We start from the raw sequence: 26,154 nt of genomic DNA on the forward strand, positions 1-26,154 counted from the left end.
CTCTGGCATATCTACAATGTGTACACCAGGAAATTATTTTTCTAACTCAGGTCTGTGTATCTCTAAGGGTTCACTCAAGTGTTCTAGAAGGTCTAAAAACCCTCTGAGATCACCGTTTATGTTATTTTTGCATTTACATGGTAACACTAAAAATGTATGCATACCCTCGATCCTATGGCTGACTCTCTTATAACAGAGGCCTGCTACATGACTTCAGTTCCCTTATTCAGATCTGTGTTTACCATCAGGTTGCATCTAGTAACCATCTACAGGGACAGTGTTTAACTTTGGAGTGTATTGAGAAGCTCACTTGCAGCTGTTACATTGGCTTGCCTTCTGTCTAGCTCACACTGAAAGGCTGAGCGGAAAATGTTGTTTCTTTTGTGCACTTATGTCTCCCAAACACTTAGAGCAATGCCGGACACACAATAGGTACTCAATAAATATGTGATGAATGAATGAATGAATGAATGAATGAATGAATCCACAACACCGTTCTTATTCCCATGCTGGCTTTGTTCATCAGTTTTACAGACAAAATTCTTTTGGCAGTGACAATTGGCAAGGGAAAAACATTTTTCAATGGATAACACTTTAGGCTAAAAATGTGTATTGCTGTGAGTGAGATTCATTGAGTCCAAGAGACCTAAGAACACAGGCTGAGGGGATGAACAGGGTTCCAAGTCAGACGAACACCCCCCCTACAGGCTCATGACTAGACCCCTGATCAGTTCCTCCTCTTCCTTCCCTCCTGGGCCAGGAACAGACACTCTGTCATCCTTTGCCCGTGCTGGACAGGGCACGGTGGGCTTCATGCTCTGTGAAAGGAAACTCTCCCATCTGTGTGTGATTCCAGAGTAGCTGTTTTCCCTCCGTACATCATTTTGTTTGGCTTGCCAACTCTTAAAGTTGGTTTCACTTTTCCTGATAATGAAGGAAACACGCCATAAGAATAAGATTTAGGGAACTGTTAAAGACATAGCAAAGAAATAGACGCCGAAAGTCCTGAGGTTCTCCAGGTTTATAAAAGATACCTTCCCTATCTTGTTTCTCTGCTTGTCAATGCAATGTTAGAATAGCCACCATTAATATTTCGGGGCGGTTCTTCCTCGTCTTTTTTTCTATGTGTATGTATTCAGTTGAAATACAGAAAGTTGCCCATGTTCAACCGTTACTGACCCACAAAATGGCCGTTTTATATGGTTTAACTCAGTAATTCAGAGTGGAAGCCACACTCTGTATATAATTTTACCCTGTACTCTTCTCGCTCGTCATTGTAACAGCACCACTTGCCGGTGTATTTGCTGAGGCTTCGGCCCTTCAGGAACTTGCATTAACATACAAATAATTGATGAGCATTAGCATCTCAGCTGGGAGCCCTGCTCTGAAACAGTCCACATGGTGCCCAGACTTCCTGTGTCTTGATGTGAATGACATCCTCAGTGATCCTTCCAGGAGACTCTTCCTGCAAATGCCCCCAGCCAATTGCCTGTGTCTGGTGCTGGGCACCAGATTTTCTTCCGAACCCAGCAGCTTCTGGGAATACACTAATAACTGTGTCCAGTTGGGTATCTCGGATTCCTTTTGCCTGAATCTGGCCCACTACCAGTGATGCTATTGGGTTTGTGGCATACCTTTCTCTCTAACCAAATGACCCTCTTTTGTTTTGTGTATGTGTGTGTGTGTGTGTTTAAGATTTTATTTATTTGACACAAGTAGGAGATCACAAGTAGGCAGAGAGGCAGGCAGAGAGGGGAAGGGAAGCAGGCTCCCCACTGAGGGACTCGATCCCAAGACCCTGGGATCATGACCTGAGCAGAAAGCAGAGGCTTTAACCCACTGAGCCACCCAGGCGCCCCTGTGTGTGTGTTTCTTGTTGTTTAGTGATTTCTGGGCCAGGAACAGTTGACCAGCACTACTAACAGAGCGAGCTGGGGTGTTTTGGCTGTTTTTGTTTGTTTGTTTCTGGTTTTGGTTATTAACAGGAGGGCTCCTCTTGGGGCCCTGGATTTCTCTTGGTAAACATCATCAGGACTATCAGCCTTGTATCTTTTCATCGCAACAACGTTCTGAGGAGTCCATGGACCAGGTAGTTCCATTATGTTGTGATCCTGACTCCAAAATAATTATGTAGGGAGAATCATCTATGTCCGGACTGGCCTCCTCATCTGAGACTTGGGATAGACTTACCCTCTGATGAAGCCTCTACTTGCTCTCGATTTGGCTGGGTTCAACCACACAGACTAAGAAGGTTATGTGTCCATCCAAAAGCTTCATTTCCATAAAGTCTGGGAGCTTATGACAGAAGATCAGTTGTCACCACTGATAATAACATCATGTCACTCCAGGTGCAACAGCAGAAAAGAAAGGACTTTGACATTTTGGCTCCAACAATAAAATAGTAACAGGAGACCAGAACATTTAAAAGCAATCTGCAGCCTACAAAAACATCAAAGGGTAGAGAAAACTAAGGCAAAAAAGGACACAAAATGAAATGATAGGTGGTTTTCTGATCAATACATGGTAAACTACCACACAGAGGCAGTATTATAAAATCTAACACCCTGGTTTTGAGGTCAGACCAACCGTATTCAGTCCTGACCCTGTATCTTACTGGGTCTGAATGGCTCCTAGGTTATTTCCTCTTCTGTAAAACTGAGCCAGAAACAAGCATTCTAGATAGTGACTGTAAGGATTAAAGACACAATATCAAACACACTTAAGCTTAATAATAGTAATTATTGTTATTACTATGATCAGACTTTCACAAAACTTCACAAATTTTTAATTTGGTCTTTTAATGTTTATTATTGCAAACACAACAAGTGTGACAGTAATAGATCAACTTTGTTTTTTGGGGTTTTTAAAATTTTTTTTTAGTAATAAACTTAAAAAGAGGAACCAACCACACTACCCTCCAAAATTGAACTATTTACATTTTCCCATATTTCCTTCTAGTCTGGGTGAACGCGTAGACATAATCTTTATGTAGTGTATTTGTGTTTTCATCTACAACGGGTCCCCCCATCCCCGCAACATTGTATTTTAAGTTTCCCCCTGTTGTATTATGGTCTAGCTTAGTATAAACTAGTTATTTATTTCAACAAACATACCATACCTAACTAATCATTCCACTCTTTGACTATTTGGGAGCGTTCATTTGTTTCCAGTTTGGGGACTATTCTCTCCTTTTATTCCTGCTTCTGTTACAGTGATGGAAATGCACGGTTTTTAAAATATTTAGGTCTTTTTTCCCCTTAGATGTGCAGATATTTTTGAGTTCGAACTTAGAACACTGTTTAAACTCACGACTGCTGCATGCGTGTAAAGAAAAGATAGTTTCTGCCTAGTTTGTCGTGGAAAGCAAACTGAGACAAGTCCAAGAATTCCCATGTCCATTAACTTACGTTTCCTCAGATTAGCACTCGGCAAGCTGGTTTGCAGATGAGAGATAATTGAGGTGGGCACTGACAAAATGGATCTTTTTTTTTTTTTAAGATTTTTTTTTTTTTTTTTTTTTTTTTTGACAGAGAGAGATCACAAGTAGACAGAGAGGCAGGCAGAAAGAGAGAGAGGAAGCAGGCTCGATGCTGAGCAGAGAGCCCGATGTGGGACTCGATCCCAGGACCCTGAGATCATGACCTGAGCCGAAGGCAGCGGCCTAACCCACTGAGCCACCCAGGTGCCCCACAAAATGGATCTTTCAAGTGGATTAAACACGTTCACGTGTTTTATTTCATTCAGTCCCCACATTCTGCCTAGATCCAAGTGATGGGTATTCCTGTTATTGGAAGCACAGAGAGGGTACGGTGCTGGCCCAGATCACACAGCAGAGAAGGCAGAGAACGCCCTTCCAGGACTCCGAATCCCCAGCTTTCTTACTAAGCTTTGGTGGGGGGGGAGCCCTCAGACCCTCCAGAAAGCGTCGGGAGCAAAGCGGGGGTTGAGCGTGAGGCTGGGCTCCGCCGGGCTCTGCGGGGGCGTCGCCGGCCGCACCGGGAGACTCCTCCTCCCCGGCACTCGGCCCCGCCGGCTCCGAGCATGCCCAGTGAACCCCCGTCCGTCTCAGTAGGGCTCTGGACCTGCGCCGCGGCTCCAGGTTTTGCGAGCGACCAAAGGGCCGGGCAGGGCTCAGGGCGGGTCCTGTTCCTGGGACTCCTTGACTCGGTCGGAATTCCCCCCGACGCGACGCTTAGGCGGCGTACGCTTGCAGTGGCGCTCCCCAGGGAAAGCAACTCGGGGACAAGGACCTAGATGAGATGCCAGGTGCTGCGGGCGGCCGCCGAATGGCCCCGGGCAGACGGGCCACCTGGGACTCGGGCACCTTAGTCCGGACCGGACGGTTCCAAACATCAGTCCATCCCTCCATTCACATATCCATCCAACAGTTTTTGAGCACTTACTGTGTGCCACGTGCGGGCATGCAGGAGCTGGGACACTGCAGGGAGAACAGGCAGGGCTGTACAGCTCCAGCGATTCCCTAGGGGAATACACAAGAAGTAAGCAAATGAAAGGAAAAGTCACTTGCCGACCTCATCTCCTACTACTCTGTCCTTGCCAAAGCCTAACTAGTATTGTACCTTAGTGTCTTTGCAAAAGCTGTTCCCTCCGTGGGGCTGAAACCTTCCCAATGTCACTCTCACCGGCTGATCAGCCCACCTCATTGAAAACCGTACCCCTAGACTTTCGTGTCCTTACCTTGTCCTTTTTCCCTTTAAGGATTTATAATCTTCTCATATACTATATAGCTTGCTTATGTACGTGTTTATTGTCTGTTGCTTGCCCCTCTTTCCCTAAATTCCACCAGGGGATAGGATTTTTGCCTATTTGTAAACCATGCCTGAAGAACCGAAGTAGACGATCGAAAAATACTTGTTAAAAGAATTAATGGATAGTGATAGATGTGAAGGAAATAAAACGAGGACATGGAGAATGTCCAGGAACAGGGTGTTAATGTAGTTAGGTGCTGACTCAAGCCTCTCAGACAAGGACATAGGTACAACGAGAAGGTGCCAGCCACTTGAAAAACTGGGCAGAGAAGTCCTACACAGCAGGAGGGGAAAGGCGTGTGCAAATGTCTTGAGGGTGGCCAAGTACTGAGAGTTTGGTGGACATAAAGGTGCTCATGGGGCTGCAGGAAGGCCGGCGTCGGATGAGGGGGGAAGAAGACAGCAAGAGCACAGATGGGAGGAGGAGGGTAAGGGCGGGTAAGAAATTTGGGGAAGACGGTTTAAGCCCGTAAACTTACTAGTGGAACGGGATGAGCACTGGCCTGAAAGTCAGCAGGACCCCAGCTGGGCAGGACTCGTCCTCGTTTTAAAGATTTGTTGAACGTGGTCATTCCTCAGCATAAAATCACTGAGGGCTCGGCACACAGTAGGTACCCAATAAATGGTTATGGAACGAATGCCTGCGTGCCTGCGCGAAGGGACTGGGGACTGCCAGGAGCTGGGCAGCAGAGCCCCAGTGGCCCTGGGCCGCGCGTCCGAGCGCGCCAGACCGGGGCGGAGCAGGGGCGCCCCGCAGGGCAGCCCCGGCGCCCGCCCCCCGCCCCGCGCGCGGGCCCGTCGCGGCCAGCCCGGCCGGCGGGAGCCGCCCGCGGGCGGCACTGGGCATGCTCAGACGGCGGCCAGGTCGCGCCGCGAGCGAGCTTCCGCGCCGCCCGCTCGCGCGACCTACCTGGGCGCCCCGCGCCCCCGGATGCTGCAGGTACGGGCGGGCGCGACCCCAGCGGGCCGAGGCGGGGCGCGGGACTACCGGGGGCTGGGGGGCGCTCGGCGCCGCCCCGCCCCCACCCGTCCCCGAGCGCGCGGCGAGCGCGGGCGGGCTGGTGGACGCCGCGGCCCCGGGGTCCCGACGCCACGTCGGGGCGGGGAGGGGGCTCCCTGGGCGCGCTCACCTGGCGGGGCCGGGCCGGGAGGGAGCAAGCGGGGCGGGGTGGGGCTCAGTCCCGGGCGTGCGGCCGGGACGCGGCGGCGGCGGGGCGTGGGCGTGCGCTCCGACCCGGGCAGGGGTGGACGTGGCCGGCGACCCTGGAGGGCCCAGCACCGCGACGACCCCAGCCCGGGGCGCCGAGGGGGCGCACCGCCCGCGGAGAGCCAGTCAAGCGCGGCGGCCAGACCTTCTCGGCTCCCAGGGCGAATCCGCCTCTCGGCTTTCAAAGATGGCATTTCCTGGGCCTGGCACGAACTCCAGCGCCAATAAATCCTCCCCGTTCCGCGGGCGATATGGAATGATTTATCAGGTACCTGCGGTGAGACAGCTGCAGTGGGGGAGTATATGTGAGAACGCCCAGCCCCCCGGAAATTCCCATTTTCAGCAACCTAAACTTACTGAGAAGTTGCGGTTGCCTTAAAAATTCATAGGAAGTTGAGACAACTTGACACCTGGGTTTTCCGAGCTGGTGGAAAGAGCTTGTGACTTGGAAACTGGAGACCTCCTTTCAAGTTGGGTTCCCCCTGCCCAGCTGGTGACCTTGGGCGAGTTGTTTAACCTCTCTGATCTTCAGTTTCCTCCCCTGCAAACAACCGGTAATAATGCCCACCTCACTCGGTGGTTGGGAGGATTAAGTGGGATAAATTATGTGGAGGTGTTTGGCTCCGTGCCCGGCACAAAGCAAGGGAGCAGTTGGCGTGATGTGAATTTAATTCGTTTAGAGACCCTCGTGGCTCCCATTTGACCAGGAAATTAGAATTACGAAAGCATCTTCAGGGCCTAGTGGCAGAGTGACAGACCCTGTCTTTGTGCCCTGGAGAACTGCAGAAGTCAAGGGTTTTGGAAAAACAATTTAGCCGAATTGCAATCTGAGAGCATTTTAGTTAAAAGCAGTTTTATACATTCAGAAACTCCAGAAGTTGGCAGTTCAGCTTTACTTACAAAAGAGCTGTTTTGCAAGATGATCCATCTTGCAAATGTTTAAAGAGTTGATGGGAGGAAGTACAGCCTGGTTAGAAGGATTTCTGTTGGAAAAAGCTTTCCTGATTATTTAGATCAGGGTTTCTTAACCTCAGCACTGTTAACGTTTGGGGTTGGATCGGTTTTTGTTGTGGGGCCTGTCCAATGCATTGCAAAATGTTTAGCAGCATCTCTGGTCTTACCTGGTAAATTCCAGTAGCAATCCTTCTCCCTCAGTTATGCCAACCAAAAATGTCCTGTAGTCCTCCCTTGCCCCCTGCCAAGTGTCCCTTGGAGGGCAGAATATCTCCTCTCCCCCTTTAGAACCTCCTGCTTTCTGTCATTAGCCTACCTGAGTCGGCTGTTGGTCCAGAATTTCATCTTGTGTTTAACTAACCTTCACATAGCCTTATAGAACTGTGCAGAGTGCATCCAGATGGATGGAACTCACTTAATTTTTACAACTCTCCCGTGAGGCCAGTGTTATTCCCATTTTACAAATGAGAAAACTGAGACCTTGAACAACCTATCATTACACTATTGGCCCAGGTGGGATAGATCTCAGGTCTTCTGCTTCCTTGGGCGGGTCTTTTTCCTCTGCATCAAGCTGCCCTTTATTGTACGGAGACTTTCAAACAGATGACTTTTCCTGGCGATTAAATCAACACGTAAAGCAGACTGGAAGCTGGAAACCTTTCTGAGATTGACTAGTTGAAAATTAACAGCAGTAAGCTATTATATGACAGAGTAGGTCGTTCTAGTTAAATATTCTAGTTTATAGTGAGCTCCCATAAACCCCACGTACACTTAATGGAATACCGATTTGGAAAATTAGAGTAGAATAAAACGTGCCTAATACTCTGTATTGATCCTGAGTTGTCTCTGGTGAATTGCCATCTCCTAAAACTGGGCTCTTATATGCAAATTAGGCATTAGCTGAGGAATGTAAAAGGTCAAGTTACTGAAGGCATTTTCCGAGTGGCTTTCTGTTCAGCAAGCATTTATTTAGCTGCTTCTGTATATCAGGTGCAGCTCTGGGTGGGGATGCTGAGTAGGCCAGTGGATCCCAGCAAACCCAGGATGCCTGGGGGAACTTCCCTGCCAGGAGGGGCAGGTCCTCAGGGACACCTGGGAGCAGAAGAAAGAACCTAAGTTAACAGAGTCAAATTCAGGATATCTCACTGCTTCACCACTCCTGTTTTGGACCTCTTCTTTCACATTTTTTCGTAGAGAAGAATTCTGGTAGCTCTTATCCTCAGGCAAGTGACAGGAACCTGGTCAGGGACAAATCTTACCCCTGAAAGAGTTGGGGTTCCCAGCAGGTAACTGGCCTTAGGGAATTGGGACCAACTACTTGATTGTTGACTGTGAAGCTGGGGGGGGTGGGGTTGCCCACATTGGTTTAATTAAACTGGTTTAATATCACTGCTGTTCTCTCCCACTCTTGCAGAAACTGAGCTAGCAAAGGTAGTCTGGGAAGAGGGACTAACTGTGACCTTCTGAACCCTCAGTCCAGGCCCAGAAGAATTCTGTCTTCCAGGATGCACATAACCCACCCACAGGGCTTAGCTTTGGGGATTGGAAAGAGCAAGAAGGCCTGGCTCCCTGCCTCCCCACTGAACTCTCAGGGCTTGTGGTAGGTTGGGAGGGGACCTGTGACTTTGACCAAGATCCCAGTGCTCAGCTTCCTCCACCAGACAGCAGTGGTTCTTGGAAAGCAAGGCCAATCCCCTTTCATCTGTTCCCAGGTCTGTTGCAGGGGCTGGAATGCCTAAGGCACTCTGCACTTGCCCTGGCCTTGATGGGCCGTTGGAGGCAGGGCATCCTGCCAGTGTTGCTTCCCAAGCTTGGGCTCTTCTTACCAACTCTCTTAGAGTTGGGCCAGGATCAGGTTAGCGTCCACCCTGCTCGGGTCTCACAGGTGTCTCCTTTCATCTCCCGCAAGATTGATGAGAGGGAATGCTTTGGTAGGCCCCTGGCTAAAATCTGATTTAGTTATGGGTTCCCAGACCCCGAGATCTTGCAACGAGTAGCTTCTGCTTCTGTGTGCCCCTGAAGCTACTTTTGGCCCCACCAGGTGAAACCCAGCCGAGAACACAGATTTCACAGCAAATTCAGACAGTTACTGAGCCGTGTATCAGGCCCTAGGAGATGGAAGTCAGACCCATATCTTGGAAGGATGCATAGTGGAATTGGGAAGACAGTGATGTGTGTGGACGTGTTTGAGGCTCTGTATCTACTTCTCTGTCTCACAGTTACTTTAAAAGAGGGTAAAGCCAGATGCAAGAGAGACCAGTGGAGGCAACCGTTCATTCCGATGAGGGTCAAGGAACACTATAAAGAGTAGTTGGCATTTGAATTCAGCCTTGAAGGGAGGAAAGATGGTATTTGGGGAGTGGACAGAACAGCAGGCACTAAGGCCCAGAGACCATGTGTATATCAGGAGTGGTCACTCTTCCCCAGGTCCGGCCTCCTGTAGTTGGCACACTCACCCCCATGTCCCTGGACTCAAGGTGGGGCTAAGTGGCCACTCTCCTTGTTCTCCCCAGATAGAAGTGATGCCGGTGGGTTGTCTTTAAGGCATAAGCACCTTCTGCCAGGGATGCCTTTGGATTTCGTTATGAAACACTGTTATGGCACTTACTGGCTGCCAGGCACTGTTCTGAGTGCTTTCTAAATATTAACTCATTTACCTACAATCTTGGAGCAACCCTCTGGCTGTGCTTCCTACCTAGGTACTGGCAGCTTGCTGGGTAGGTGGGGGCAGAGCTCATCTCACCAGTTTGTGTCCCTCTGTGGGCGATGCTCTGATGCTCTGATCATAGGATGGCGTCTCCTACCACTGCGTGCTGGGAAGCAGCCGAGTTGGAGCTGGGATGGAGCACTGGCTGCCATGACCCTCTTCCCATCAGAGGGCCAGCAAGGTTCCACTGGCTACATTTTCTGAACCGAAGACTGGGATCTGTTGTTGGAGAAAGAATGTTTGTGCTGCTACTTCGTGTAAGAGGAAGGCCCGGGAGGTGTTGTTTGGATACTGAGCGAGCGGAATTTTTGAGACAGTGTGATGCTTTATGTGGAAAGTTAGGACAGAGGATTTGAAATGGGGATAGTCCTGGAAAATTCAGGTCCCATGATTTACTGTTAGGATATACAAGGTTTTAGTAAATATTTAAGCGATGTGTAGTTTGGAGTGGATTTTCTGTACTGAGCCCCTTGGTGCCTCAAAAAGGGATAAATAGTACTGTCTAGTCCCAGAATCTTGTTAGTTCCTACCAGCCCCACATTACTGATAAGATGAAAAAAAAAAAAAAAAAAAAGAGGCTCAGAGAGATGGCGTGACCACCCAAAAGGCATGTTGTTCATAAGCAGGAGAGTCAAGATGTGAACCCAAGTCTTTTTCCCGGACAAGTCATTTAACTGTAAAATGAGGATAATAATGGAACCTGTTTCCTTTAAATGGACCTTTTTGAAGGAGCTAATGAATGAAAACCCACCAGGACAAAACTTGGCACAGCAAAGCATCCCCCCCACCCCCGGCTTGTGGTCAGACCCCTGACCCTCCAGACAGATGCTTTGTTTAGTGTTCAGTGCCAAGAGTCACCGAGGGTGAGTAATGGCCCATTACGAGGACAGGGCTGTGGGGCCCAGCGCTCAGAGCTAAAGGGATATTCCAAGGGGCAGGATCCAGGACCAGAAAGGGGCCATGGTCAGCTGGATGGTGTGTGATGAAGGTACTGGGCTGACTTTGGGAGTGGAGTGTGAAGACCTGACCCCCAGCACTTTGCTTCCCTAAGGTGGAGTCAGCCTCGGTCTAGACCCCGGGTGCTTGTAAGTGAAGCAGCAACCAGCTCCATCAGCCATCCCTTGACCCTGACCACTAGCGGGCCTGGAGATACGATGTGATAGTCAGAGCCCGCTTTCCTCCCGCTGGTTATCAAATTCTTACATGGCTGCTGTAGAAAATTAGAGTGTCAGGGAGCAGAAGAAACTTCAGTGATGCTCCTGCTGGAGGCTACACTCACCACCACCACTGTGGTGGACCGTACACGCCTTCTCACTTGCCTGTCCTCTGCAGCAGGGGTGTCTTCCAGAAACACCTCCTGTTGCTTGGAGAAGAGAAGGATAGACTGATGTTGGCATCTCCTGCAGGGCCCGGGTGAGCAGGCTTTGGTCCCCGCTGCCCTTACCTGCCACAGGGGCTGTGAGAGCCTGGAACGTTGTCCCCCTCCCCTGCCCTCAAGGTAACTCCTGCTTTGGTTGTTAGCCCATGATTGCACGTGATTTAGGTAAAATGGCCTGTTGTAAACGCTCATGCCTCCGGATCTCTCTCCTTTCACAGTGCTTTCACAGTTGCAGTTTTGCAGTTAATTAGTGTAATTGTTTGTGTTAGTACCTATCTCCCCAGCAACACAGGGAGCTCTCTGAAGTCAGGGTTGATCTGGCTTTCTTTTCAAAAAAAAAAAAAGAAAAAAAGAAAAAAAAAAAACCTTTCTCTGAGGTTTATTTTTTTCTTCCAACTTTTTATTTTGACCTAATTCATACTTACAGCAAGGTTCTCAGAATAGAACAAAGAACTCTCATATACCCTTCACCCAGATTCCGCAAATGTTAGCATTTTATCACATTTATTTTATTCTGCTCTTTATGTATATATATTTTTTCTCTTGAGTCATTTGAGGGTTATTTTTAGATTCTCCCTTTCCCTCAAAATACTTCAGTGTACTTCCTAAAGGCAATGACATTCTTCTATATGACTACAGCACAATTTTTAGAATCAAGAAGTCATTACTGAAACAATACAATTATCTAATCTATAGATCTTACTCAGGTTTTTGCCCGTTGTCTGGATAGTGTCCTTAGTAGCAAAGAAACCCCCAGATCATGCATTTCATAAGGTCACCCTTTCTCTTTAATCTCCTTTAAACTAGAACCCTTACTTAGCCTTTCTTTGTCCTTTATGACCTTGACATTTTTGGAAAGCACAGACACATTATTATATAGAAATGTCCTTCAACTTGAGTCTGTTTTAACTCACCATTGTGTCCTCAGTTCCACTGGAACATCAGATGCACTCAGTAGATATTTGAGTGGAGAGACCATAAGATGGAAGGAGGTGGAAGGGAAAGGCAGGTTTTCTAGTTTCCCCCACTGCTCCTCCTTTCCTTGCTGAAGGATCTTGTTAGTTACTGTCATACTGTCTATAGGTTTGAATCATGCTATTTTTTTTTTTTTTTTGAGATTTTATTATTTGACAGAGAGAAACACAGCAAGAGAGGGAACACAAGCAGAGGGAGAGGGAGAAGCAGGCTTCCGGCTGAGCAGGGAGCCGGATGCGGGGCTCGATCCCAGGACCCTGGTATCATGACCTGAGTTGAAGGCAGATGCTTAACGACTGAGCCACCCAGGTGCCCCTGAATCATGCTATTTTTATAAAACAGCTTTCCCCAGAGAAGAGGCTTCATCGGGGGCTAGCGAGCCTGGTGTCCCTGAAGGTATACAAGCAGACCTGGGTGATGGATTGTCAGGGGTGCTGGAGAGGAGAATGGAGCGTTTTGAGGAGGGGCGAGACTCAGCCTGGAAGTTTCTCCCTCCTAGTGCTCAGCACCGTTCTCTGTCTGCAACTCCTACTTTGCAGGCTTAGGGCCCCAAGAATAAAGCCATGAAAATTCATCACTTAAACCAGAACATTTTGAGATAAAAGTGGGGCTATTAATAATTGCATCTCATGAACTAGCCTCAACTGGGACTGCCCTAGGCAAGTCAGGCGGTGTGGTCACCCTACTCAGATGTGACTCTGAATTGGAGATCAGCCTGGAAAACTCTAGCACTGGGGATCCTCTGCCTGGATAAAGAGGGGACTAACCTTGGCACTGCCTGTCCCACCCCCGTTCAAGGCTCTAATACCTGCAGTCGGTCACACCTCCCTTGCCCCCACTGAAATTTGCTCCTGCTACACCAGCCTTATTTTGGCCCTCCCCTCCCCTCCCCCGCACCTTCCTGCCAGAGGGGCTACTAGGTCATTTACGTACCGGGGCTGGATGGAGAAGCCGGGACTGGGTCTGTGATAGGTGCACAAGGGGGCCCAACAAGCCAGCTGTGTTTCCCACTGATAAATTCCAGTGGAATTTAAGAGCCAGGGTGTGTAATCGAGGTGGGACAAGAGACTAGAGGCTCCCTAGACCTTATCTTTTTTCCCCTCGTGCTCACACTTCCACTCTCCTTCCTGCACAAACACCTACGTCCCTCTCACCACCCTCGTTCTGAGATCAGAACCAAGTGACTGGCCTTTGGCAGAGGCAGGGAAGCAGGTGGCACTGAGGACCCAGGCACAAAAGGATGAGCATTGGATGACCAGGAGGTGTAGACAGGGAGTTGGATGCAGAGAAGCCAGGCAGGAAACCAGCGTCTAGGGATTCCGGTAACAAGGTCAACGCAAGGCCGTTTATCGGGAAGCCTAGACTTGCAATGCCATGTCCCCAGATACTCGGGTCAGAGGGGGCAGGCCTGGGGGGCCGTGTGGTACAGTTCTTTTAACTCATTTTCTGCCTAGCAAAAAAATAACAAACCCCACCTTCCTGGATTAAAAAGTATCATAGGATAAAAACATGAAGGTTTGGCGATGTTTTCTGGGCCGTCCCAGTCATGTGGACTTCATGAACACAGGCCAGGACAGTACAGTATTTTTATAACTCTAGGCATTGGTCGCTTTAATGGCAAAGCCAGTTTGTGAGGAAGTGTTCTCGTTCTTCGAATGCAACATGCTAGCACTTACTGAACTTTGGAAAGGTTTTCCAGTTAACTGTGATATGACGTCTTACCAGTTAGAGATATTCTTTCTCCCTTGCCAAGGCATGGCTATGCGAAAGCACCGAGTCTGAGGTCACGTTTCCTGGAGGACAGAAGGAATCACGGTGTCAGAACTGGAAGAGACCTCAGAAGTGGTGTTCCCAGCTCCCTGGTTTATAGAGGGGTAAACGGAGCCCCTGAAAGGCCTGTGGTGGGCTCCACGGCTCACATAACCAGTTGGAGAGCATGGACTAGTCCCCACATTTCCACCCCAGATCGTAGGTGTGTCTTCTAGATCTCATCTGAGGAAGTGGGTGAGACGGACGGCCTCTTTGTCTTGTGAACAGAAAGTTTGTTCGCGGCAGTAAGCAGTTGTATTGGCGTTGAAGCCCGTTCTGCATTTCTGGCTCTTTTACGTGAAGTTGCTAGGCTGATTTTCTGTTTCTGTTTTTATATGGAAAATGGTCTGTGTGTTCCACTGAATTTCTGTAGTATTTGCTAGGGTGGCTCCGATTTTATCACATCAGAATCACCTGTTCAAACATGGGCTGCTGGGCCCCACCCCCAGAGTTTCTGATTCCGTGGGTCTGAATCAGACTCAGGTGTGACCTGCAAACTTGCATTTCTAACGAGGCCCCAGGTGCTGCCGCTGCTCCCGAGACCTGGGACCTTCCTTTGAGGACTGCTACCTCCCGCTCCATGGTCGTTTCAGATAAGTGCCCTGTGCTTTGCAACCCAGCTTGTCTCCCCCCGCCGCCACCCCCACCGGCCTGCCAGCCAGCCCACCAGCCAGCCCTGCAGCGAGCTCTCCCCTTCTACTACCAGCCAACCCAACCATCCCACTCTCTCCAGGTCTCCTACCTGTCGTCCTCGCCTTGGCTCTCCAGAGGGCCCGTGGCCCCAAGATCCTGAAGCGCCATCCCCTTCCCTGCCCTGTCCTTCACATTCTGGCTCCTCTCCTCTTTCTTCCTCTCCTCCTGTCTGAGAAAGTGAGTGTTCCTTTGGCTCAGGCTTGTCTCTCCCATCACCTGGGGAGAAAGCCTTCTCCGAGCCCAGCCTCCCCTTTAGGTGACCACCCAGTTACTCCCTTCCCAGTTCCACTGCCAGGCCAGCCGGAGGAGTCCTCCATGGCCGCTGAGAAAGATTTGCTCTCACCTCTCAATACAGACCTCCTGCTTGGTTCTGGGAGTTCACATTTTCTCCGCCTATAATGAAAGCCATAATTGTGCTAAATTGCAGTAAAATGGACATAAGTGTCCAGCTCAGTGGCCTTAGGTACGGTCATGCTGGTGGGGCACCGTCACCCCCCATGCATGGCAGAACTCTTCATCTTACAAAACCAGAGCTCTGTACCCATCAAACACTAACTTCTCAGCCCCCCCACAACCGCCCTCCGACTTTGTGTTAGAGGATTCGTGACCTCACATACATGGACTCATATAGGATCTGTCGTCTCATGACCGTTTATTCTGCTTAGCATGATGTCCCGTCCCCAAGTTCAGCCGTGTTGGAGCAGGTGTGGCAATATCTTTCCTTTTCAGGGAGGAGTCATGTTCCGTTGAAGGCGTGTGCACCACATTTTGTTTATCGTGCACCTGTCAGCGATCACTTAAATTGCTTTCCACCTTTTGCCCCTTGAAAGTAATGCTGCTGTGAACACACGTGTACAGAAAGACATCACTTTGACTGCTTGGGTCTTGCCACCCCAGGCAGGGTGTTTAAGCTACCCCAGCATTCCCCACCAACACTGACCCCTCGCCGTGATGGTCAGAAACTGCTCACTTGTCAAGACCAGTGGCCGGTTCTGCTATCTGAGCCCAATGGGTCTCTGTGCTGCGGGCCGATTGCCCCCCCCCATACCAGGGCTTCTATGATGTGGTTCCACAATTCACCCCCGCCCCTGCCATGGCTCATTTCTTTTTCCTTTATCCTCTGTTCTTATCATTCTGCCTGCTTTCCTGGGTAGACTCCCCTGATGCCATTTTCAGGGGCTCACAGGGCCTGATCATCTCTGGGCGATTTGGGTCATACGTTTACCACATCTGAATATCCCCGCAAGTGTCCCTGGGTCCCTCTTTTTTTTTTTTTTTTTTAAGATTTTATTTATTCCATTTGAGACATAGAGACAGAGGGAGCACTAGCAAGGGGAGCAGCAGGCAGAGGTAGAAGGAGAAGCAGACTCCCTGCTGAGCTGGGAGCCCGACATGGGGCTCAATCCTAGGACCTGGAGATCATGACCTGAGCCGAAGGCAGACGCTTAACCATCTGAGCCACCCAGGCACCCCCCCCCCCCACGCAGGTCCCTCCTTCCTTAAAAACGCCCTCTTCGTAAGTGACAAGTCTTCCAGCTTAGAAACCCAGGGACACCCTTCACTCACCTGCGCAGCTGCACTAGACAGATCCTGCCCCATCACACCTCAGACCTTCCTCCTCCAGCCTGCCCTTCCCTTCCACCCCCTTCCCCAACCACCCCCACTCCTGCTAAAACTGGGTTTGTCCCTCTGCTTGTCCCATTTGCCTCTGCTTTTGCTTCCTATCCCCGCCCCTTCGGTGGCCCCTCACACCTATACCTCCTCCATATTCCTGCCGAGAAACATTCCATGCGAAAGCACCTAAGAGCACCCTGTTCCCCACGGATTCCATCTGGCCTTGCTTCCCCTGTCTCTAACCCCAACCCCACAAACCATATGCTCTAAGCCAGGGCTTCGCAAGCCTTCGTGTTCTACTAGGGTGTTGGGGTGCACCTGCAGTCTGCAAGCTCCCGGGTGGTGTTGAGACACTGAGAAGCCAGACTCTAGAGCACATCCGTGTCTCACAAATAAAACTTCTACCGACGTATTTCCAATCTATAAATAATGCAAGGAATTTTTAATGTTGTGGGATAGTTTTACTGTTTTGTATACAGTTAATCTGAGCTTTTTTTCAGTCAAAAAGGCTGACTCACTGTTGCAGGGATGACTTGCCACTTAAAGACATTTTAGAAGACTAAGAAAGGCTACTCTTTTTAAGAATCACCAAACGGGTCAAGTGCGTGAATGTACAGAGGTCACAAAAATATTTTCCCCATAAAGAGGCACGTACTCAGGATCAGGGCTCTCTCTTGGGAGCTTCTGCAGGGCAGAGACTGGCTCGTAATTAGCTCCATCCCCAGGGCCGGGCCTGGCTCCCCTTAGGATGCTGGCTAAAGGGGAGGAGTCTGGGTCTTTCTCTAAGAGGAGCTGATTGTGGAAACAGGGTTAGATAGTTGGATGTGCCATGCCCAGGTTGGAAGGGGAGCCCGTGCCCCCGGCCATCCTGGGGAAGGTGCTGTCCATCGTAGAAGAAGGGAAGGAATTCCTGGCAGCTGGCCCTTGTTCCTGGCAGCTGGCTGGCAGAAACATGCTGGTGGAGGTTTCCCAGGAGCTGGGCTTCAACCTGGGAGGGGAGGGAGGAGGTTGTGGAGGGCTGAAGGCAAGCAGGCAGGAAGATGCAGCCAGGGTAGCTGGGAGAGTCTGGCTGTGTTTGCCATACCAGGAGGATCAGGAAGCAAGTACCACAAGTCAAAGAATCAGGTTTTTGGAGGCTTGGGTCGTGGGAAGGATGTAGGCATTTTTGACCAGCCTGCTCCAAAATGTTGTTACCTTCCTTTCACCCAGTAATTCTAAGCTCTGCAGTCTGTCAACGAAGGGTTTCCTGACCTGGCCTCCACCTGCCTCTCCCACTTGTTCTCCTACTTTTCCTCCTTTCTAGGTCCTGGTCCAGTGCAAATGGGCTGCCTCAGCTGTAAGCCCCCTTCCAGAGTTTTCTCTTCAAGCCTGCGGGGCTCCTTGTTATTTCTTGGTTCAGGTTGTATGCTTGCGTCCTCTCTGCACCCCACTCCCACTCACCCCGTGTCCTCGTTGAGCTGCTCAGGTTTCCTCATCTCCATACTGGGAATGACAAGTTCCTCCAGCCCACTAGGTACAGGGTACTGCTTATCCTGGTGGCCCGTAATGATTACTTAGGAGCTGCCAGTTTTCACTGGCCGGCGGCCATCTTCAGTAAGCTGACAGAAGGACCATGGGGACATCCTCCCACGGGTGGAGCCAGAGGTCTCAGCTGGAGAGACCTGTGCCGTGTGGGCTCGTTGCCCCGGGCAGGGTGGGGCTGAGGGGGTGCCGCCTTGGGGGTGGCCGTGGAGGTCCCTGCGGCTGAGAAGGCAGACACTATGGGGGTTGGGTGTCCGCTCATTGCGTGGATGTTAAAGATGGCAGCTGGCCGCTGTGACAAGGAGGAAGCCAAAGACCAGGGGGATGTTGGACTGCGGTGGAAAGTGGGGTTCCTCAGACTTCAACGTGCATACGAGAAGATTCAGGTCCTGTAGGTCTGGGGTGGGGCCTGAGGGTCCGCATTTCTGAAAAGCACTCAGGTGATGCTGATGCCAGCCGCCTGGAAACCGCACTCAAGTGGCATTGGCCTGGAACGTGACCTCGGTAGGGGGGGCGGCTCGTGGAGAAGAGCATATGGAGAAAGAAGATAAGCTCAGCCGCAGCCCTTTCTGTTCAGCTCCGTGGAGCCACCTGGGAGTGGCAGGTGCACCCAGGTGTCTGCAGACTGGCAGCTCGGTTGGAATCAGGTTGTGGGTGATGGTGGGGGAGCCTGAGAGCTTTGGGATAAGTACTGAGCCATTTGATCTTGTTGTTTGGTAGTTCATCCTTCAAGGTCTAGCTTTGCCATAAGAATCCCCTCAGAGGCTGTTTTTGACCCAGGCTGAGCTCTGGTCACAGCGTGGACAAGGCCCCAGCAGCCAGGGGCACACAGCTGTTTTCAGGGCACTCACCACAGCAAAAGGTGATTATTTGATTATTCATGCATTTCTGTCTCCGACCAGCCTATGAGTTCCAGAGAGCGTGGGGAGCTGAGACAGCCTCTTACTCACCTGAACCCCAGCATCCGCTGTGGAGCGTGGCCACAGGTGGGGCTCATTAAGTGCCTCCGGGATTAGAAAGGGATGAATGCAGAATGTTCACGAAGAAAGAATGTGTAAACCCCAGGGTCTGGAAGAGCAGGAGAAGGAAACACTGAGCTGAGACCATGGGATAATGTTGGTGTGGACAAGGGAAGATGACTGAGGAGTCCTCAAGACCTTAAGTAAAATGCTTGGGAATGTCTTCTGAAGATAGATGCGGCCTCGCGGAGGGGGGCAGCTGCTGGGGATTGGGGCATCAGCTCTGAGAGCCGGACTGTGTGGGAGCTGAGGCTTCTGCCGGGGGGACTAGGAATTTCAGCCAAGCAACCACCGTGTTGATCTGAGATCCGAGAGCAAACCTGCTCTTCTTCTCCCTTCAGGAGAGGACAGGTGCCCAGACCCAGGCAGAGAGAAGATAAAGAACTTACAGCGTCAGGAGCCTGGGTAGGAGCCGCAGACAGACTCAACACATGGCAGGGCTAGAGCAAACTCGCAGCACGTTGGCCCTCCCCACAGAAGGGCCCCGTAGGGTGGGGGGCCCTGCAAGGTGGGCCTCCTTCAGCTCCCTGGACCTCCAGAGGCCCCCATGAGTTGGGGCCAGCCTCATTTTCCCGAGCTGGAAATGGTGTCTCAGAGAGACTCCGTAACTTGCTCAAAGCCCCCGGTGCTGGGAAGTAGAGCGAGCCTGGGGTCTGTGAGCCGGGGGAGTGTTGGCTGGGGCGGCTCGGGCTTGGCACAGGATTTCTGGGGCAGGAGTGGTTGCTGGTGTGGCTGACAAGTGAGGGGGTGTTGGGAGGGCAGTTGGGGGCAGGGAAGAGAAAGAAGCAGGGTGGGGTGAATGCCAAAAGGAGCCAGGAGGAGGTGGCCAGACGGAGTTTAAGTAGTTACACCCCCTGGGGGCCAGTGAAATATCAGCTGATCGCTTTTTTTTTTTAAGTTCTAGCAGTTTGATTTTCTTCAGACTCGTTATTGCCCACTATAATTTAGGAAATACAGGAAGTTGGAAAGGATAGGAGAAACTAGCGATTATATTTATGGTCTCGAGTTCCTTTGTAATTAAATAGTTGTGTTCACGGTAGATACAGTTTTACAACCAGCCCTTTTTGCTTAATATTCTCACATTTCCCATCACGTCAGTGTGTCATTGTGAAGTCTTCATGGGCTCCGGGGGCTATTTTGTGACTTATTTAACTAGCCCTCTACAGTTGGAAATCAGCATTTTGGGTGTGTCATTATCCACGTGAAGCGTGGTGGGGAGGCAGGTCTCTTCCGCTGACTTGGATTCGTGTCTGGACATATCCTAATGGACGTATCCTAACGGTAGGCTCCTGGGAATGCAGTTCGTCAGACCACCTCCCACTTTGTTGGGGTGATCTCTTACCGCTGACACAAGCCTCCCGAAAGCGCGGGCATGAGCCCTGTGGACATTAGTTGTTTGTTCATTCATTGCTGTGTGCATTTCACAAGCATTTCTTTTTTTAAAGATTTTATTTATTTATTTGACAGAGAGAGAGAGATCACAAGTAGGCAGAGGGGCAGGCAGAGAGAGGTTGGGGGAAGCAGGCTCCCTGCTGAGCAGAGAGCCCGATTTGGGGCTCGATCTCAGGATCCTGAAATCATAGGCCGAAGGCAGAGGCTTAACCCTCTGAGCTACCCAGGCGCCCCTCCCAAGTGTTTCTTGAGCGCCTGTGGGGCAAGACTCCATTTCCTGTGGCCAGGTCAGCAGAGGAGCCGCTGCCAGCCTCTCCGGCTTGACCAAGACGTGTGGGAGTGTTTGATCACACACAGCATCTCAGCCCTGCCTGCCCCACTAAGCGGGGACGGCCTGTGGGTCCAGAAGTAAGCTTGCAGGCCCGTCTGGCTGCAGGGTCCGGTCATGCTCACGAGTGTGGAGGTACCTGCCTTTCTTTCTGTGAAGCTTAGCGGCATTTTACCTTCTATTCATGCCTTCCGCAGACTCCTGTTGAGTGCCTCATGTGTGCTAGGTTCTACACCAGGGGGGAGGGGTAACCGTGAACTAACGAAGCCCCTGACTTTAAGGAACCATTTATTTATTTATTTATAACTTATTTATTTATTTGACAGACAGATCGCAAGTAGGCAGAGAGGCAGGCAGAGAGGCGGGGCCAGGGGAAGCAGGCTCCCTGAGCAGAGAGCCCGATGCGGGGCTCGATCCCAGGATCGAGGATCCCAGGACCCTGGGATCATGACCCGAGCTGAAGGCAGAGGCTTTAACCCACTGAGCCACCCAGGCGCCCCAAGGAACCACCAGTCTTGTAGGAGGTGAGGATGTGAGGATGTGGGAACTGGGAGGAGACAATAAATACTTAACATGTCCAGCAGTGATAAGTGGTAAGGAGAAATCTAGAGTGAGGGAGACAGAGTGGTGGGAAGACCTCACTGATAGGTAAAATTTAAGCAGACACATGGAGAGAGCGTGGGTGGAGGATGTCTGAGGGAAGCAGGCTTCCAGCGGTGGGAACAAGCCTAACCTGGGAATGGGCGGGCAGGGGGTTGGACTGAGAGCAGCGAGGTGTGCTGCACTAGGAGGGCAGGAGATGGGCCTTGTAGCTTAATGAGATCTAGGACCCAGGGTTCATTTTCTTTTTTCTTTTCTTTTTTTTTTCCATTGGGAGACTTGGGAGCCAGACAGCCATTCCTGACATTTGAAGCAATTCAGACTAACCTCATACCTTTTTGTTGCTTATCTATAGTGGGAGATCCTAAGGCTTATATTTGGAGGGGAAAAGCCCTGGGAGTTGAAACCCAGACTTTGGGAAGTCCTAGCTTTTGTTGGCTCTTTGGGTCTCCCCTTCTGTGCAATGAGGGACTTGAGCTAGGAGATTGGTAAGGACATGAGGAGCTTTCCAGGGCTAGGACTCAGTTAAGTGCCATTAGTTCAGTGCACTAGTTAAATCTTGGTCATTTTAAGTTAAGTGATTGGAGTGTGTAAATGAAATTGTTGATAGGTACTTAGTTCTTTCTAAGATAGCGCACAAGTATGCAAGCACAAGCAGGGGGAGGGGCAGAGGGAGAGAATGTTGAGGCAGACTCATCGCTGAGCACAGAGCCCAACACGTGGGCTCGATCCCCCAACCCATGAGATCATGACCTGGCAAAAACTGAGAACTGGATGCCCATCCAAGTGAGCCACCCAGGTGTCCCAGTACATACTTAGTTCTTATTAAGTATAGTCTTTCAGATTTATTTGTTACAAACAGGAGTTGCTGAGCCAGCTGTGGGTGCTTGCAGTAATGGTAGGCAGATGGGGATGGAGCATGCCCCCCCCCGCCCGCCCCAATAGCTTATCCATTCAACCATCCCTCCATCTGGCAGTTACCAACCACCTAATGATACCAGGCCCTGGTATCATTACCAGGGTATGCACCACCCTGGTGATTTTTAAGAGACCCAGATTCTGCCATGAAGTTCACCATGTACTGCAGCAATGCTAGTCCTACCAGAGGATTGTGGTGGGGAGGGAGCCTGGTCAGAAAAGCCAGGGCAACCCCTACCTCACACCATATACAAAAGTTAACTCAGAATGCATCAGTGACCTAATATATGAGCCAAAATCAAAACTTGTAGGGATTAAAAGAAGTATAACTTCCTGACCTTGAGGTTCACAGTGGATTCTTAGAAGAAAGCATAAGCAAAAGAAAAGTAGTACAAAGTACAAAAAATTGAAGTACAAAAAATTGTACTTCATCAGAATTAAAAACTTTTGCACATCAATGGAAATTATCAAGAAAGAAAAGACAACCTACAGATTAGGAGAAAATACTTGCCAATCCTCTATCTGGTAAAGGTTTATTCAGGGTATATAAAGAACTTCTTTAACTCACCCTAAATTAAGATAACCCAATAAAACTATGGGCAGAGGACTTAGAATAGATGTGTCTCTGAAGATCCACACGTGGCCAGTAAGCACATGAAAGGATGCTCGACTTTAGTCATCAGGGAAATGCGAATCAGAGCCACGGTGAGCTGTGGCTGTCATCAAAAGGAGTAGAAAGTATGGGTGCAGATGTAGAGTGACTAGAACCCTCTTCCCGTGCTGATGGGGATGTGAAATGGTGTGGCCTCCGTAGAAAAGTCTGGTTTCGTCAAGAAGCTATAGACCTAGAATTACCATGTCCCAGCAATTCCACTCCTAGGCATACCCCAAATAATCGAAACCAAGCTCAAATAAATGCTTGTACAGAGATGGTAATTGCAACGCTGCTCATAGTAGCTACATGGGAAACCCAGTGTCCCGCAGACAAACAGCTGAACAAAATGTGGTGTCTCTGTACGACGGTATATTAGCCCTAAAAAGGAATGGGATTTTGATATCTGCTCCAGCATGGAGGAACCTCGAAGATATTGTGCTGAGTGAAGGAAGCCAGACACAAAGGACAAGTGTTGTCTAATTGTACGTATATGAAATATCTAGAAGAGGTAAATTCATAGAGACAAGGTCGAGGTTGCCAGAGATTGGGGGAGGAAAGGAATGACGAGTTATTGCTTAATGGGTACAGAGTTTCTGTTTGGAGTGACAGAAAAGTTCTGGAAATAGTGGTTGGTTGCACAACATTGTGATTGTAATTAATGCCCCCTGAATCGTGTGCTTTAAAATGGTTAAAATGGCAGATTCTGTGTTCTGTTTGTTTCGGCGCAAGAAAGACGCAGAGAAGCTGGGTGAGGTGGTGAGGTTTGGGAACATGACTGCTAGGAGCCATTCCATTTGATTCCCTCCGATATCCCTGCGCTTTGGGTCCCCTCCGGCTTGGTCCTGGCCGCCTTTAGCCTGGTTCTCTTTTAACGTGGATGTCAAACGAGGGGATAGGTATGGAGTGTGGGTCGTGGGAGATACCTTCCCCGTGCCCTTAAATTCTGTCTTTCCCAAGTGTAAAAAGATTGTTCTGTCTGGTAGAAAATACGGAAAAGAGTAAATCTGGTGGTTTTGTGCAAATCCTCATCAATTACCTGCTCGTCTGTTTTGCCGTTTTCCTGCAGAGCGGGGGTGGGTGTCTAGCCCCCTCCTGTCACCTTGCTGCCACATATCTTTGGTGCTTTTGCCCTAAAGCAGGGCTCCACTGGGCCCCACTTCCGTGACCTTCGTGGCCGCCCGTGGTCACACACTCCTTCCCTTTCACACATACAAGAAGTTCTTTTGGAAACTGGAGTCCCACAAACTAGAGGTCACTCAGTCCCTGAGCCGTGGTTATGACCGCACCAGGGCAAACATTGTCACCTGCAACTAAGAAATGCCAGTGACATGTCTGACGTACCTGGACGGATGTTTGACAGTGGGATAATGGGAACAAGGACAACTTAAAAAAAAAAAAAGTGCCCGCTCAGGACAACACTGTCAGCTGCTTGTTTTCTCTGATGTGCGTGGATCTGAGCCTACCCTGCGGGGCAGCTCCTGGACATTACCGGCCTCTCCTTCCCCTCCCAGGTGAGCCGGCTGTGGGCGATGGGGGCCAGCTTGTCCTTCACAGCCGTGGAGCTGGATCCTGCCCAGCCTGCGTACCTCCCACAGCTTGCTCGAAGAACAGCAAGGTTTCAGTGCTGTCCAGCTGCCCGGGATCCTCCTGGGGACCCAGGCCCCTGGCACACCTCGGATGCCCCATGGCTGTCCTCATGAGATCCTGGGCTTAGGGCCCCACCGTGCAGGGGAAGGGAGAAGAGTCCAATTGGACTCAAGTTGCCTTAGACGCCCTGCCATCCAAGGGCTGCAGTGAACCTGGGCCTCCATCAGGAGTCCTCCGAGCTCAGGGCTCCCTGGAGGCAAATACGTGGGAAGGGAAATGGAGGGGAGCTGGGTTTGGGACTGGCCTGTCGCTCTCGGAATCTCCGTGGAAGGAGAGCTGTTGGTCAGAGTTTGGAGAGGCCCAGGCCATGCTGAGGGCCTGCCCTCCAGAAATGAGGTGACCTACTCCTCTTCTCCCACTGCTAATAATTAACCCAGAGTGGCTGCCGGGAGCTGGAAGGGCCTGTGGACGTCTCGCCCTCGAACTCCGGCCCACACCTTTTGCACAAAGGGAAGGAAGTCCTTTACTATCCTTCCTCAGACCTGAGAGACGTGTACCACATTTTAATTCCCTCTCTCATCAGTACGCCCTCGGTGGTCTGAGGGTACTTTGTACTTTTTCTTTAATTTTTTTCTTTGGAAACACCTGTTCAATCCATTGTGTCATCTTAGAGGGAACAGGGTAATAAATACCCAAGTCATTACTCAGGTTTCTGATGTTGCAGAATTAGGGGGAAGAGGTCTTCTGGACCATTTCCTCCTTAAGAGGAAATCTACGTACATGTGAGCTGTGGGGAGTGTTTACAAAGATTATCTCAAAAGGTAAGAACATACCTTTAGTCAGTAAATTACAGAGACTGCAGGGCTTACATGGGGACTTCTCCCTCCCCTGCCACCGTGAATCACCTGTAACTCATCTTCCTTCCCTGTCGTGTGGGCCTGTGGACTCAGCGCGCAGGTGTGTGATGCATCGCGTGAGCTTGGGATCGTCCCCTTTGGAGCCTGACTGTGTGACCTGGGCATGGCTCCTGGCATTGAGTCTACCAGTCTGTAAAGTGGGAACAGGAGGACTGCCTGCCAGGCCCCATTAGAGTGAGCGGGGTCAGGAGGAATGGGGGCAGAAGTATTTAGAAAAGTCTGAAGCCCTGTGGGACCCTTGGCGATTCCTCAGGACGAGAAGCCTGGGGATGGCAGCGGCTGGGGGACTAGGAATGAGGTCTTGAAGCATGAGTACTCCTAGCAGCCGCCGGTGTCTGCTGGGGGCCAGGCGGGAGAGCCTTGCTCCTCAGGATTACGTACATATGAGGAAACAGACTTACGCCGTTCTTCTGACCAAGGTCCTGTCATCTCAGGAGTGGCCAAACAGAAACTGGAACTGGCTCTGGTCTCGCTTATTCCTTCGGGCCACCTGGACAGTGGTGTTACTCTCCCCCTATCCCCCAGACTGTTGACATCAAAGAACTGTCTTTCTGTATTCCCAGCTCCTAGCACGTGGAAGACCGCAAACAAATAAATGTAACAAGGGCAGCAACAAGATACAGTATTTGCATTCAAATGTTCCTAAACCCTGTTACTCTCATTAGTGTTTTGGCATGCCTTTGTAAAGGTTTTTTAGAGACTGGGCAGTTTCCTTTCATTAATCTTTGACTCCGTCTCACCAAGTCCTAAAGCCCTGGCTGACTAGGCTCCATAAAAATAACATTTTATCTTGGTGTCTAGAGACGCCGGGCTGCTATACCCAATATAACCTAGGAATGGCCCCTCGGCTTAAAATCTTTCAGGCAGAGGATTTTAAAGCTGGAAGGAGCCTTTGGAGGGCCCTGAGCTGGGAAACGGTGAAAGAAAACCAGGGAAAACTGAAGAATGGAATAGCAGCTTCCCAGGTCACTCGCCTGGTTTAGGGACAAAGGGGATAATGCTTTTCGGGGGGGGGGGGGGGAATGGCTGGAGGGTATTTTTCTGAGCTTCCTTGAGATAAAATTATGGCGAGGGCTGCTGGTGGTGAGGATTGGGTTTCTCTGGCCAGGCT

The 26,154-nt window shown here is 50.3% G+C and overlaps 2 protein-coding genes across 9 annotated transcripts in view; one reads left to right on the plus strand and one right to left on the minus strand.

Annotated features, from left to right (window-relative positions):
* Positions 1-2,781: 2,781 nt before the first annotated feature.
* Positions 2,782-6,494, minus strand: LOC123952680 (translation initiation factor IF-2-like). Its single transcript, XM_046021982.1, has 4 exons — positions 6,387-6,494; positions 5,900-6,262; positions 4,404-4,480; positions 2,782-4,250 (listed from the first exon to the last, which is right to left on the minus strand). Exons 2-4 carry the CDS (start codon positions 6,168-6,170, stop codon positions 3,882-3,884), a joined length of 717 nt encoding a protein of 238 aa, XP_045877938.1. The 5' UTR covers positions 6,171-6,262; positions 6,387-6,494; the 3' UTR covers positions 2,782-3,881.
* The window catches only part of PTPN3 (protein tyrosine phosphatase non-receptor type 3), a 110,574-nt gene continuing 89,474 nt past the window's right edge, over positions 5,055-26,154 (plus strand). For 5 of the 8 annotated variants that reach the window (XM_046021974.1, XM_046021973.1, XM_046021978.1 and 2 more), the window contains exon 1: positions 5,251-5,709. The gene's annotated coding sequence lies outside the window, so the exon portion shown is untranslated. Of the gene's footprint in view, positions 5,198-5,250; positions 5,710-6,123; positions 6,245-6,414; positions 6,531-26,154 lie in introns of those variants that run through there. The other 3 variants (XM_046021976.1, XM_046021975.1, XM_046021977.1) reach the window with 3 other exon arrangements.

The sequence above is a fragment of the Meles meles genome, chromosome 11 (genome assembly GCF_922984935.1).
Source record: "Meles meles chromosome 11, mMelMel3.1 paternal haplotype, whole genome shotgun sequence".
Lineage (NCBI taxonomy): Eukaryota > Metazoa > Chordata > Mammalia > Carnivora > Mustelidae > Meles > Meles meles.

Coding starts and splice junctions, on each gene's coding strand:
- LOC123952680 (XM_046021982.1), bottom strand. CDS start 6,170: ATGCCATCTTTGAAAGCCGAGAGGCGGATTCGCCCTGGGAGCCGAGAA. Junction 4,481..5,899: donor TCCCGGCCCGGCCCCGCCAG/GTGAGCGCGCCC, acceptor GTATTCCCCTAG/GGAATCGCTGGAGCTGTACA. Junction 4,251..4,403: donor ATGCCCGCACGTGGCACACA/GTAAGTGCTCAA, acceptor CATCTCATCTAG/GTCCTTGTCCCCGAGTTGCT.